This window comes from Cucurbita maxima, unplaced genomic scaffold, assembly GCF_002738345.1.
Source record: "Cucurbita maxima cultivar Rimu unplaced genomic scaffold, Cmax_1.0 Cma_Scf00006, whole genome shotgun sequence".
Taxonomy (NCBI): Eukaryota; Viridiplantae; Streptophyta; class Magnoliopsida; order Cucurbitales; family Cucurbitaceae; genus Cucurbita; species Cucurbita maxima.
This window is the reverse complement of record NW_019272022.1, coordinates 2837068-2851881: the sequence shown is the minus strand read 5'-3', so window position 1 is coordinate 2851881 and position 14814 is coordinate 2837068. Positions and strand designations below refer to the sequence as shown.

The 14814-nt window shown below is 37.4% G+C and overlaps 2 protein-coding genes across 2 annotated transcripts in view; both read left to right on the top strand.

Moving 5' to 3' along the window:
* The window catches only part of LOC111480458 (probable LRR receptor-like serine/threonine-protein kinase At1g53430), a 9144-nt gene extending 3684 nt beyond the window's left edge, over positions 1-5460 (top strand). The window contains exons 15-24 of the mRNA XM_023125507.1: positions 182-220; positions 2251-2300; positions 2421-2773; positions 2997-3195; positions 3348-3485; positions 3697-3815; positions 3995-4205; positions 4292-4529; positions 4624-4774; positions 4860-5460. Coding sequence (XP_022981275.1) covers positions 182-220; positions 2251-2300; positions 2421-2773; positions 2997-3195; positions 3348-3485; positions 3697-3815; positions 3995-4205; positions 4292-4529; positions 4624-4774; positions 4860-5252 — 1891 coding nt within the window. The 3' untranslated portion in view covers positions 5253-5460. The remainder of the gene's footprint in view (positions 1-181; positions 221-2250; positions 2301-2420; positions 2774-2996; positions 3196-3347; positions 3486-3696; positions 3816-3994; positions 4206-4291; positions 4530-4623; positions 4775-4859) is intronic.
* A 718-nt stretch (positions 5461-6178) lies between these two features.
* LOC111480454 (probable LRR receptor-like serine/threonine-protein kinase At1g53440) overlaps positions 6179-14814 on the top strand; it is a 12625-nt gene continuing 3989 nt past the window's right edge. Inside the window, exons 1-17 of the mRNA XM_023125500.1 lie at positions 6179-6418; positions 6977-7139; positions 7513-7584; positions 10506-10574; positions 10685-10756; positions 11074-11145; positions 11707-11778; positions 11876-11947; positions 12019-12090; positions 12178-12249; positions 12327-12398; positions 12482-12562; positions 12637-12711; positions 12789-12851; positions 13837-13872; positions 13959-14008; positions 14107-14480. Of these exons, the coding sequence (XP_022981268.1) occupies positions 6298-6418; positions 6977-7139; positions 7513-7584; positions 10506-10574; positions 10685-10756; positions 11074-11145; positions 11707-11778; positions 11876-11947; positions 12019-12090; positions 12178-12249; positions 12327-12398; positions 12482-12562; positions 12637-12711; positions 12789-12851; positions 13837-13872; positions 13959-14008; positions 14107-14480 (1608 nt within the window). The 5' untranslated portion in view covers positions 6179-6297. The remainder of the gene's footprint in view (positions 6419-6976; positions 7140-7512; positions 7585-10505; positions 10575-10684; positions 10757-11073; positions 11146-11706; positions 11779-11875; positions 11948-12018; positions 12091-12177; positions 12250-12326; positions 12399-12481; positions 12563-12636; positions 12712-12788; positions 12852-13836; positions 13873-13958; positions 14009-14106; positions 14481-14814) is intronic.

Below are 14814 nucleotides of genomic sequence, written 5' to 3'. Positions count from 1 at the left end.
GGGGGGGGGGGGGGGGGGGGGTGTTCATGCGTAAGAAAGACTATTTTGATTGAAGTTTTTGAGGTGGAATAAAAAGAAAAGCCATCTGAGCTTGTTTTCAAAGTGGATAATATCATACAAGGCTCACTGATTCTAACCTAATATCTTTCCTAATGTATAATCTTATCTTTATTTTGTACAGGAACTTGGTTTCCAGTTATTCAACAGCCTTGAATAATACGTAAGAGTTTACTTAATTATCCTATATGATATGAACTCATTTTCTTAACTTCACTTGTATGCAATGTTACTCAATACTATCTAGAGGTTTCTTGGAGTATCTACTCACAAAATATTTAAATGTATGCATTAGACCAATTTATATTTATCTTGAAAATTGTAAATAAATACCTCAAAATTGAAAAAGGTGGTAGAGTTATCTTAGGATTAGACTTTAAGTATTCCTTGTCCGTAGGTAGTGTTAAGGACAACAAACTCGCTACATATCTCCAAAATAGTATGATATTATTCACTTTGAGCATAAAGTTTTTATGCTTAAGGATTTCGCATATGAGAAAAGTGAGCAAATCTATAAAAAAGAAAAAAAGTTAAAAACACAAGTGAGTAGTTATCGTGTGAGAGAGTCTTTTAACAACCCTCCACATATCATAATAGTATGATATTGTCCATTTTGAACATAAGCTCTCGTGACTTTATTTTTAGTTCCTCAAAATGCCTCATACCAATGGAGATAGTGTTCCTTACTTATATACCCATGATTTCACCCTTAGCCAATATGGGACTCCAACAATCCTCCGCTCGAACAAAGTATCATTGAGCCTCCCGTCAAATAGTCATTTAACCATCTAGCACTATCCAGTGCCAACTACTACAGATCTCCACTATGACTACACATTTGAGACTCATGGTTAGGAATCACGACCTTCCACAATGGTATGATATTGCCTACTTTGAGCATAAGCTCTCATGGATTTGCTTTGGGCTTCTCCAAAAGGCCTCATTCCAATGGAGATAGTATTCCTCACTTATAAACCCATGATCATTCCCTAAATTAGCCAATGTGGGATTCCCTTCCAACAATCTTCAACACTCATAACTTCTTTGTTTGACATCCAAGGATTCTACGAACATGATTAAGTTAGGGGCATGACTCTGATACTTCTTGGTATAGATAGAAACTCTCCCACATATCTCCACAATAGTATAATATCGTTCACTTTGAACATAAGCTCTTATGATTTTGTTTTTTTGTTCTCTCAATAAGCTTGTTGTGTATGACATAACTTACTCGTGGAGTGTCTTCAAACTACAAAACGATGGGAGACTTTTATGTTGTTGGAGGATTCAAGATCTCAACACTAAAAACTACAAATAATGGGAGGAACTGAGAAGTCTGAGAAGGGTATCTCTAAGGCCAAGACTTACGAGAAGTCTGGGAGGAACTGAGAAACCACACCACCTTAAGATGTTTTAGCCTTGAAGAAATTGAAGGTCAAGATAGGAAAGGCCATGTTTGTTATTAAACTACGGTCGATGAATCCATTTTTCTCATTTTTATCGAAGAGAAATGATGGGAGATTATAGCTTTTGAAGAATGGGCTTTTGTCAATACCTACAGAAATACGAAAACAGAGAATGCAAGCCAATACCTAAACAGATGGTGGTTAATAAAAAGTTTTGCATGCTGCAGGTAAAGATCTAGTAAACTCAAGGATGAATCGTCAATTGATAAGTAGTTTGATCTCCCTTCCCCCAACAAGACTTGGGATCTCATATTCCGTGGAAGTTGTGAGTCTCGATAGGTAGAATTCGAAGAAGCTTCATCTTGAAGCAGTTCAAAGAATTTTAAGATTTAAAAAAGAAATCATTGAATTCACCTTCTATATAAGAAAGAGACAACCAATAGTTGTATTATATATCAGAGAAGTAAAATACAGATAAGCAACCATAACCATATAGGAGTATATGTGGATTAAGCAACGATCAAAGGTCTTACACCAAGAAGTTAATCATACAACAACATTATAATATGACAACCAATCTGCAGTACGCTTGGTCGAGTATCCGGTATCCTATGCAAGAACCAAGCATTTAGAGGTACATTCTATATAAGAAAGAGACAACAATGGTGATTAAATTTTGTTATATGTTTATAAAGCAACACACAATTTGTTGTCCCCAAACCATATATTCTAAGTCTACCCCGATTGTTTGTACTTTATTGATAAAGTTTTTTTTTTCTTTGAGTAGTGATGCTTGGTGTCTAGTGAAGGGTTTCCCTTGCCCAACTGAAGCTCGATGTAAGCAAAGATGATTTATGTTATGTTTAGTCATTCTGATCTGAATTGTAGACTTTTACTAGTAATTCTGGAGTTGTACTATTTATTTGATACATGGTTCTGATTAGACTACACTTGCAGATGATTCATTGTTCATAAATTGTGGAGGAGAAAGAATAAAGATTGATGGCAAGGAATACGAAAATGACGAGGCTTTGGTTGGCAAATCCAATTTTTTTTCTCCCTCTGAAAGATGGGGTTACAGCAGTACTGGTGCTTTCTTGATAAATACTGTTGACGGCCCTCCTTACAAAGTTAAAAGTAGCAATGAGTCTGTTTCAGGTGTCTATGCCACAGCTCGTCTTGCACCTATTTCGCTCAAGTACTACGGATTTTGCTTGCGAAGTGGCAGTTACAATGTGAAGCTTCACTTTGCTGAAATTATGTTTACTGCAGACGAAATCGGAAGGCGCATATTTGATATCTCAATTCAAGTGAGTTGAGATATATCCTTTACTACTATGTCGTAGAGTGGCCGCTTACTTAAATTCTAATATCTCACTGAGTTGATAGTTGACTTGTAAGATTAGTGAACAATGTGAATTGGGAATGTAGTAACATCATTCAAAGTCTCGGGATTGTATTGTATTGGGTATTTTATCTTTCGGGTATGAACAGAATTATTATTTTCTAATGGGGTTCATTTCCATTCCACAGGGAAAGTTGGTAAAAGAAAATTTTAACATAGCGGAGGAAGCTGGAGGGGTGAATAAGAGTTTTTTTCTGGAAGAGTCTAATATTCTAGTAACTAGCAATACTCTTGAAATCCACTTATATTGGGGTGGTAAAGGAACAACTGCGATCCCAAACGCAGGGGTGTATGGACCTCTAATATCTGCAATTACAGTGACACCCAGTAAGCGGTTTCTTCACTTTATGATGATGATCATTTAAGGGAGAGCTCTTTGCTTTCTACTCTATTACATAGAATCTTGCACCGTCTTTTCTCTTTCAGAGATTGATTCTATATCTATTTTGAACTGTTGTTATCTTCTTTTCCTATTATAGACTTTGACGTGGAAACTAGAGAGCTATCAGCTGGAGCTATTGCCTGCATTGTTGTTGGTACTTTTGTGCTGTTCGTATTTATATTGGTTGTACTTCGAAGGAAAGGTTACTTAGGTGGGAAGGAAACTGAAGACAATGGTAATATGAATTTAAAAAGTAATTTAATTATTTAGAGTTTATATCCTACTTTGGTAACTGTTGTATTTATTTAGTTCATATACTTTCAAAATATTTGTTTTTGCACGGTTTCCATTTTGTTCAGTAGAAGGGAACCAAATTTAGTGAACTCTGTGTTCTTTGAGGAATATTTTTCTTACTCGTGTCACATATTGGTTTGATTTCATTCCAGAATTTCGGGCCCTAAAGTTACAAACGGGTTATTTTAGCTTAAGACAAATCAAAACAGCAACCAACAACTTTGACTTGGAACATAAGATAGGCGAGGGAGGTTTTGGTCCTGTCTACAAGGTAGCTATGAAAATATTATTCTCTTCCTGACTTTTTCTTGCATCATCGTTTAATAACTGTACCTTCATCCCACATATCTTTTTACAAATGGTTTTGCTATCCAGAATAACATGACTTAATACGCCACTTAAAGAACATGTGATCTTATTAAAACTTAAGATCGAGAACATATTTGACAGGGAGTGCTCTTGGATGGTACTCCAATTGCTGTAAAGCAACTATCCTCTAAATCAAGCCAAGGGAACCGCGAATTCATCAATGAAATAGGCATGATATCTGCATTACAACATCCAAATCTTGTTAAGCTGTATGGTTGCTGTATCGAAGGAAACCAACTGTTGCTTATTTATGAGTATCTCGAGAACAATTGCCTTGCCCGCGCACTTTTTGGTAAGTGCCTTGCATATATCGATCATTCAATGTAGCTTGTTTTAACTTTTTCCATAATATAAGGTTTGCCATGTTCTTCATTTTAGGGCCCGAGGAGCACTTACTACATTTGGAATGGCCAGCAAGAATGAATATATGCTTGGGAATAGCAAAGGGGTTGGCTTTCCTTCATGAAGAATCTAGATTGAAAGTTGTTCATAGAGATATAAAAGCTACTAATGTTCTGCTTGATAAAAATTTGAACGCTAAGATCTCAGACTTTGGGTTGGCTAAGCTTAATGAAGAGGAGAATACTCATATCAGCACAAGAATTGCGGGCACAATGTCTCTCTCTATCTCTATCTTTCTCTATTGGAATCTACCAAAAAAAATATATTTTGGGATCCTACTAGCTTATCCAACTTTTGACTTCTTTCAGAGGTTACATGGCTCCGGAATATGCAACGAGGGGTTATTTAACTGATAAAGCCGATGTTTACAGTTTCGGAATTGTGGCCTTAGAAATTGCCAGTGGAAAAAGTAACACAAATTACAGATCACATGAGAAGTTTGTTTATCTTCTTGATTGGGTAAGTAATATTTTCACTTTCCTCACACATAAGAGTGCCTTTTACTAATGCTTTACAAAATGAAGTATTTTCTACCTGTTTATAGGCTTGTGTTCTACAAAAAGAAGGAAACCTACTGGAACTTGTTGATCCAAGTCTTGAATCAAACTACTCAAAGGAAGAGGTCATGAAGATGCTTCATATAGCTCTCTTATGTACGAATCTCTCTCCAACTCTAAGACCTTCTATGTCTTCTGTGGTTAGCATGCTTGAAGGCAAAATGGATGTGCAAACACCGAGCATCAAGCACGATGCAGTTGATCAAGATGCGAGGTTCAATGCCTTTGAGTTGTCGGAAGACATTTCAAGCCTTGTTTCAACATCCTCGCCAGGCATCCACACACTTGGGTCATCATGTATTGACTCATCTTCTTGTACCCATAACAAGAATGGGACTCAATACTATTCTTCAACAGGAAGTCTCCTCAAATATCAGTGAATCAAACCAAATGCTCAAGCTGGCCATCAAAGTTGATGCCATTTGTGATGATTCATAAGGATGATGATGATATTGAGACAATAGTCTCATTAGTTTTCATGGTTTTATTTTTAGTTTACATCAAGAGATTTTATATCCATTTTCATAATTTATAAACTCACGATCTTTCTATTTCTAAATAAATTTAGATTTTAGTCGCATTTTTAATAGATAAAATATTTAATTGATATCTTTAAAGAAAAACATTGATAGATAGGGAAGAGAGAAAATTATTAATTTATAAAAGTAGAATTTAATCGATAAATTATACGTCGGCATAAACTAACGTTTTTGACATTATGTGTATCACCATTAGAGTTTTAAATCAAATACAATTATTAATTTTTTTTTTATTGATAAATAGATTTATACCTTAAAAAAATTTAAAGATCTATTTTTTTATAACTCAATCCATTCATTTTAATTTTATATCTTAAAGTATTATTTTAATATTAATTTTATATCATAAAGAACAGTGTTGAGATTCCATGATTGATGACTTGCTCCTTGTTTTTTAGTTGCCTTGTTAAAGCCATCGGTTCCTTGTCCAATTGGAGAGGATTCCTTCAGCAAGTGTTCAAGAGCACAGAGTCGAGTTGCCGACAAGTTGGGCAGGATGGGCTTACCTTTCTCCCAAGGGTGGGTCGTTGTAGGGTCTGGACTGTTTGTACAGCCTTCTGTTTCCTAGGACCTCTGTGACTAATGAGGTCAGTTTGGTGTATTTTAATGGATTTCAGTTTGGAAGAAGGAAAAAAAAGTCTAATAATTATCACATCACAGGACAACCAACAACCATGCTTTAAATTATCAATCTAATTATGTTCCTAGTGTTTGAAAAGTCTATGCCAAAGTCTTCTTTTCCTTCCCCTTTCTCTCTCCACGTTTTGTTATATAATATATATGTTTTTTTTTTTGTACTACTCTTATCTTTCTTAATCCTCTTCTTTGTTGCCTCTGTTTCCCTGCTGTTGTCATTGTCTTGTTTTTAGTTTTAGTATTCTGGGACATGGATTTTTGTGCTTGGGCATTGAGGAGTGTTCGTGTTCATGTTCTTGTCAGTGGGTTGCTGCTTTTCAGCTACATCTTGGAGTTTGGAACCGATGCCCAACTTTTACCTGAACAAGAAGGTATGTAATGTGAAATTGTGTTCTTGTTGCAGTTCCTACCTTTGAATTCTCAACAGTACAAATTAACCCTTTCAATTTTAAGATCATTTTGTTAACCTTAGTTTAAAAATGAGAAAAATCTTATTTATTATTTTGATTCAGCATTTCTCTCTCCCTTCTCTCTTCTATGTTTATTCTCTTAAATCTCTTCCCCTTCTTGTTCTCTACTGCAACATCAGATAAAATGAGCTCTATCGGATTGGCAGTGTTTGAAGAAAATGAGTTGAACTAGATGGATAGATGACTATTTGAGGAGAGTCGTACTGTGTTCAAAAGAAAACTTATTGAGATATAAACAAAATCCTACATTGACTAGATAATGAAAAGAACAAGTATATAAAGGATGAATACTATCTCTATCAGTACAAGATCTTTAGGGAATCCTCATTTTTTTATAAGTGTATCTATTTACATCATTCGTTAGATTCGTTCTTTCTTTCCATTCTTGGCTGTTCTGGAGCTGGTTGGAATTTAAAATTTTAAGTATATTAAGCAGATGATTTAATTTGGATGTGACAGTGAGAGCCCTTCAAGAAATATCTGCTAAGCTAAAGAACTTAAATTGGAAGGTTCACCAAAATTCTTGCATCAATGGCGACGGCTTTTTCAATGTATTTACCAACTTTACTCATATGAGAGAGGTCAACTGCACTTGTAATACAACTTGCAGAGTCACCAGCATGTAAGAGCTTTCTTTTTTCTTTTTTTATGAATACTAATTCAAAAACACATGCTTTAATTTTACGTGAAAATATTATTTCAATATTTTAAAAAGTTTTTAGAGTAAAATACGACTCGACCATTTGAACTTAGCTTCTATTTAGTCCCTAAATTTTCAAAACTAACTTTTTTGGTACTTAATGGTATGAGTATAGCAACTTGGTAGTTGCCGTGTATTATTTCATTTGAGATGGACAGTTGAAATCTACCATATCTCCACATTTTAGATACTAAAAATAAGCTCAGTCCTAGCTCTTTTCATATTAATATAAGTTAATACTTTCTTTGGATATTTATTACTTCTTTTACTTACCATATTCTCTTTGTTATGACAGACGGCTGAAGGGTTTCAATCTAGTTGGAAATCTACCTGTAGCATTTGCAAATCTAACTCAACTACGAGTGTTGTAAGTGTGCTAGATGTGCCTTTCGTAAAAAATGTTTTTTTTATTATATAATAAGAGTCATGCCAAAAGTTTCACAAGTTACATCATTAAATTTTCCTTGATATCATTACTATTTTTGTTAACAAAATTCGAGCAGGTTAACCTACATGACTTTCACATGACAACAATGGTAAAGTTCGTTTGAGGGGAAGAACATGACCTGCAAAATAAGAAAAATATGCACATAATGTGGGGTTTGTCATACAAGCTCTAGTGAGATTAGCTAGGAAATTTTGAGTGGAGTAAGAAAGTTTTTGGAATAATGAAGAATTTATCTTCTCAAGATTAAAGAATAGTATTTATATGAGAACTCTTCATAGTTTCTTATGTTTTCCTTGAAAATTACCATAAGTATGAGCCCAACAAGATTAAACCAGGAAGCTACGAGGTGGGGGCATGCATTGGGAGTGCCCTTTTAAGAAGCTAACCGTAGGGTTGAGGTTGAGGTTGAGGTTGAGGCGGAGGTGAAGAATTTGGGCTTTCTTATCCTTCACCTTATGACCTGGTTCTTCTATGTTGGCCCAAATTTGTTTTGCGTTGAATTTTTTTCTATTCATCTATGATTATCTTATAATTTGGGTTTGTTCTTATTGTCCAATTTCATCTGTAACATTAGCCCCCACTCCCTAACTGCATTGGGTTTGTTCTTGTGGTCCAATTTCATCTATAACAATTGTAAGTCAAAGCCAGACTCCTTGAGTTGAGGAGAGTCTTACCACGTGAAGTAAGAACCAAGCTCATTTGATAAAGGCTTGGGATCTGAAAATGGGAAACTGATAATCAAAAGGTGTACTAGGTAGGGTGTCTTCCAAAGAACCATAATCATAAGAGGAATAATGTTAATGATTGCAAGCAACGAAGTCGGGGGTCAAGTAAGACATGCGTTGGTCAGAGTGCTAATTGGGCACAACACAAGTCCATATGGGTGGACCATGTCGTTGTGGATAGAGTCATTGAATTAAGCGAGGAAGCCTGAGAGAATGGTTACTTGCCCCATAGAAGTTCTCCAAGAAGTGAATATACGTGTATTCCTTGAGTCATCTCCTCATGCATAAGTGGATGACTTCACAAGAGTTGAGACCAACGTTTGCTTTAGAAGGGAGCACCAGGCTAGATGTGAGTAACACGAAGAATGAAGTTGTGGCAAGACTAGAGAAGAGTCACTGCAGCTTTTGCCACATGAAGGTAGCTCAGCTGAGAAGTTGGCTGAAAGGTAGTGCCAACTTGTATCAAGGGTTGTTTACAAGCTTCCAGACTTCGCTATCATATGGGTTGGTGCCACAATGAGTGAATGTCATGGTTGGCTTGTGAGCCTCTCCTAAAGGATTTATCGTTATGTGTGACTTAGAGAATATGTGTGTTGAGGCCAAGGTGGCCACGTTTGGGGCCGCCTCCCCCCCCCCACCGAGAAAAGAGGGAGGTCGGTGCATTGGGCAATTATTGTTTGTCGTGCTCATGTTGCAAGTCTCGGAGACTGAGGGAAAGTCCGTTAGTGGGATAGCTTATAAGTAGTGCGTAGTTCACGTATTCATTATGAAGCACGATTATTACAAGTGGGTCAGTTAGCAGTCAGTCCGACATTTGGATCATCTTCGGGACTATGCTGAGATTAAGTGAGGGAGAGTGTCACAATTCACAATGCGATTGTACACCCAAGAAAGTCATCAAGGACGATGACTAGTTTAAGTGGAGGAGAGTGTCACAACTATATTAAGAAGAGAGTAGGTTGTGATCCCCATGTGCATATTAAAGATCAAAGCTTACCAAATTTGGTGTCAATAAAACACCCAACAAACGCTCCACAAAGCCATATGATTGCTTGCCAAAATCAAGTATATTCCAGCCAGACAAAAAATGCCTCAAAATTTACTACAGAGGGAAACATGATGTCATCTCTCACCACCCTTGGGCCGTGTGACATAAGTGAGTTATCTCATGGCACATGCGTGTCATGTTGTGGGCGTGCATTGCAAGATGAGTGTTTGGGCATCTTCCTTTGGAAATGAGTTTTCGAGGGCAATGTCAGACAACACAAGTGTGCCAATATTGCAGCCCATCCCTTGAATTGGAGGTTGATATATGGGGTTGCTCTTGGGTACGGTATCCAAAAAAGACTCTGCATGAACATGGGATGACTCATGTCTCAATAGTACCCAGATGGATGGATGTTTGGGATGTCCTAATGATATAGTTGACTCTTGGGTTAGTTCTCAATAAGTGTGACCAAACGAGAAACAAATGTCGATGACATCCCTAGACTTGGGATGACATTACGAAACATAGGTTGTGTTTTTGAGAACCAAGATGAAGAGATGAAATGCGATGTTACATTTGAAGGACCTTAGTCTAGAATAGAGGCAAGGTCAAGCCGAAGGACTTGGCCTAGAGTAAAGGCAAGTTGTCTAGAGTTGCAATGAGTAAACATGCAAACACGGGTAGTGTGAATAGCCGGACAAGCTTAGTTTTTTGCATGAGTTGTGTTTGGGCGGCGAAGGAGAATGATGGCACACGGTTCAAAAAGTAGAACCATGACACATAGCATGTGTCCCCTTGGGAGGCCGAGCAAAGGTCGAGGCCAAGGCAAAGAACTTGGGCTATTTTATGGCCTTATCCTTTTGTGTTGGTCTGAATTTGTTCTGCTTAGGCTTTTTTCTATTAATTTCTTCTCTGATCTTCATTATAATTTGGGTTTGTTCTTATAGTCTAATTTCACCGGTAATATCTATTACGTTTTGCTTAGGACATGAAAAAGTTTTAAGAGGGTTTTGAGTTTGATATTGTAGTGTATTGATTTAAATTTAATTCATGTAAAAACTTTATGGGTTCTCTTCTGAACCTTTTAATATGTACTAACAATACCTTCTTTTTTCTTTACTAAACAGAGATCTCACTTATAATCTTATATCTGGATCAATTCCTAGGGAATTTGCTCGCATTCCTCTTGTTACTTTGTGAGTTTTCATTCTCTATGTTACAGATTATGGGAAGAGATTGATCTTCGTTCAAAATATATATGAAATTTTCGCCAATTTGAATTTGAATTTGAATTTGTTATGTTCAGTGCCATGATAGGAAACCAACTTAGTGGTCAGATTCCTCCAGAAATTGGAGATATTACTTCACTTGAAGAACTGTAAGTATATACAGATTGTTCTATAGCGCTCTTATTGAAATACATGTTTTTGGTAATTGCTTCCTGTTCTTCGTTTGTTTTAAAGAATGCTCTCAAAATTGCTTAAATTTTTTGGAAACAAACGAATCTGGTTATCGTTTCTTGTTCTCAGTTTTTCAAAAACATAAATAATGCTTTGTTTTTCATTGTGTTATTCTTTCTTAAAGAATATTGCATTAGAGTCTGGCATGACCATATAGGTTTAAAATGTATACAGATGAAAGCTCATGTAATGAAGATTTTGGGTAGTTTGATGATCAATGGGATTGCATTTACAGGGTTTTGGCGGACAATCAAATTGGAGGAAATCTTCCTGCAAGTCTTGGAAAACTAAGCCGCTTGAGTAGAATGTAAGTAAGATCGATAACAGCCATCTTGTCTTGATGAAAAAACATTTGCCTATACACCTGTTCAACAGACTAGCGCTAGCAAATATTGTCCTCTTTGGGGTCTTCCTTTTCGGGCTTCCCCTCAAGGTTTTAAAACGCGTTTGCTAGAGAGAGATTTTCACACCTTTATAAAGAATGTTTTGTTCCCCTCTCCAACCGATGTGGGATCTCACGGATACCCATTCGGAGCCCAACGTCCTCGCTGGCATACCGCCTGGTGTCCACCCCCTTCGAAGTTCAGCCTCCTCATTGGCACATTGTCCGGTGTTTGACTCTAATACAATTTATAATGGTTCAAGCTGACCGCTAGTAGGTATTGTCCTATTTGAGCTTTCCCTTTCGGGCTTCCCCTCAAGGTTTTAAAACGCATTTACTAGGGAGAGGTTTCCAAATCCTTATAAAGAATGTTCCGTTCCTCTCTCCAACAAATGTGGGATCTCACATTTTAGCTATGTTGGTTTATTTGTCTGTCTGATTTTCGCCATAAATACTACTAACATAACTAGTTTTCATTATTTGCAGACTTCTTTCTTCCAATAAAATCACCGGGGCGATCCCAAAATCTTTTGGAAACTTGAGGAACTTGACTGAATTGTATGTCATATATGTTGATGGGCATCTTTGAACTTTTTACTTCCTTCCTTCTTTCTCCCTACATTTTCAACTTCTGTCTAAATTCTACATGTTTTAGTCGGATGGATGGGACTAACATATCAGGGAAGATACCTGATTTTATTGGCAACTGGACCAATCTTAAAATTCTGTAAGTATACAGTAGGACCAATTGGATCAATTTTCCATTCATAATCTATGCATAACCATTTATTATTGCAGGTATATTCAAGGCACTTCATTGGAGAACCCCATTCCTGCTGCCATATCCGAGTTGAAAAACTTAACCGACCTGTGAGTATTACATCGCTTGAGAATGTATATCGATATTAAACAACTGATGCAAATGTTATTAATCTAGCAGTGTTTCTTGTTTGCTAGGATAATAAGTGATTTGAAGGGACCTCAGATAAGTTTCCCCAATCTGACTCAAATGACATCTTTACAAACATTGTAAGCAAAGGTTCTAAACTGTTGAATTATAATCAACTCCTTTTGTTAATCTCTTCTGCTTTTCTTCTTCTATTTAGGGTCTTAAGAAATTGCTTAATCGTGGGTCGTATCCCTGAATATATCGGACAGTTTAACGTTTTAAGAATATTGTAAGTTTATGAAGTTCATTTTTGTTTGCGTTTATGACTGGAATGTTATATCATTTATTGATGGAACTCATATTTTTCAATAGAGATCTAAGCTTCAACAGATTAAGTGGTTCAATTCCAAAGACATTTGAAAATCTTTTGTTGGTCCATAAAGTTCAGTTCATGTAAGTTACTGTAATATTCGCTTTCTAAAGCTCACACATATATTGGTTTAACTTGATGCTTGTTTTGTACGAAGGTTTCTGACTAACAACTCCTTAAGCGGCCAAGTACCGGAATGGATTGTGAACGCTGGCAACAGTGGAAGGAACATGTTAAGTACTTTTGATAATTGAAATTATATGGTAGGGAGCTCTTCTTTCGCTGACAGTATTATAAACTTTGTTGCAGAGATTTATCTTACAACAATTTTACAGAGTTGCCGAACTTCAGTTGTACACAGTCTAATAGTGTGTAAGCCACTTGATATCTACCCATTCCTCTGGTAAAATTTCTTGTAATATGTATGTATGTATGTATATATAGCAGAGCTTGGAGGAACCTGTTAAACATAAGCCATAGCCTTAGCTGAAACAGTATGAACAAAATTTATAATTTAATCCATACACTATGCAACAACCCAAGCCCATTGCTAGCAGATATTGTTCTCTTTGGACTTTCCCTCAAGGTTTTAAAACAAGTTTGCTAGGAAGAGGTTTCTACACCCTTATAAAGAATGCTTCATTCCCCACAATCCACCCCCTTTTGGGCCCAGCGTCCTCACTGACACTCGTTCCCCTCTCTAATCAATGTGGGACCCTCTAATCCATTCCCTTTGGGGCTCAACGTCTTCACTGACTCACTGCCTGGTGTCCACCCCTTTCAGAGCTCAACCTCCTCGCTGGCACACCACCTGGTGTCTGGCTCTAATACCATTTGTAATGGCCCAAGCCCACCACTAACGGATATTGTCCTGTTTGGACTTTCCCTTCTGGGCTTCCCTTCAAAGTTTTAAAACGTGTCTGCTAAGAAGAAGTTTTCACACCCTTATAAAGAATGTTTCATTCCCCTCTCCAACCAATGTGGTATCTTACAATCTACCGTCCTTCGGGCCCAGCGTCCTTGCTGACACTTTTTCCTCTCTCTAATCGATGTGTGACCTCCCAATTCACCCCTTTCAGGGCCTAGCGTCCTCGCTAACACACCGCCTGATGTCCACCTCCCTTCGGGGCTTAGTTTCCTCGCTGGCACACCGCCCAGTATTTGGCTCTAATATCATTTGTAACGGCCCAAGCCCACCGCTAGCGGATATTGTCCTCTTTGGGCTTTCCCTTCCGGGCTTCTCCTCAAGGTTTTAAAACGCATCTATTAGGGAGAAATTTTCACACTTTTATAAAGAATATTTGTTCCCATCTCCAACTGATGTGGGATCTCACACTTTATTTCTGTTTTTTTATAGGAACTTGATTTCTAGTTCAGCCGCTAGGAATGAAAAGTAAGTCTTTACTAACCATATATGATATGAACTTGTTCTATAAATTCAAAGCGTAACAAACAAATTCTGAAGTATTACATTTACAGTGATGATTGGTGCTTGATGAAGGATCTCCCTTGCCCTACAGAGAATCGATGTAAGCAAAGATGAGTGTGATTTTACTACTAACCAGCCATCTACAAAACTGTTGTATCAAAATATCTGTGTAATGGGTGGTTTTGATTACACTTGTAGTTCATTCGTTGTTCATTAATTGTGGAGGACGAAGCATGGAGTTGAATGGCAGTGAATACAAAGCGGATGATACTCAGGGTGGTTCATCATCGGCTAGATTCTTTTCTTCAGCAGAAAGATGGGGTTACAGTAGTACTGGTCTGTACTTGAGAAATGAACATCTTCCTTACATAGTATCAACTTCAAATAGCAATGGCAGAGCTGCTTCAAGCATCTATGCAACAGCTCGACTCTCACCACTTTCTCTCAAATATTATGGATTTTGCATGAGAAATGGAAGTTACAATGTGAAGCTTCACTTTGCTGAGATTATGTTTACCGCAGACCAGACTTATACCAGCTTGGGGAGACGCATATTTGATATCTCAATTCAAGTGAGTGTAGTTTCAATTTAAATGTCTTGTCCTAATGGAGATAGTTGTTCTTATCTGTGAGATCCCACATCGGTTGGAGAGGGGAACGAAACATTCTTTATAAGGGTGTGGAAACCTCTCCCCAGTAGACGCGTTTTAAAACCCTTGAGGGGAACCTGAAAGGGAAAGTCCAAAGATAACAATATCTGCTAGCGGTGGGCTTTGACTATTACAAATGGTATCAGAGCCAAACACCGGGCGATGTGCCAGCGAGGAGGCTGAGCCCCGGACACGAGGCGGTATGTCAGCAAGGAAGTTGGGACTCCGAAAGGGGGGGGGGGGGGGGGGGGGGGGG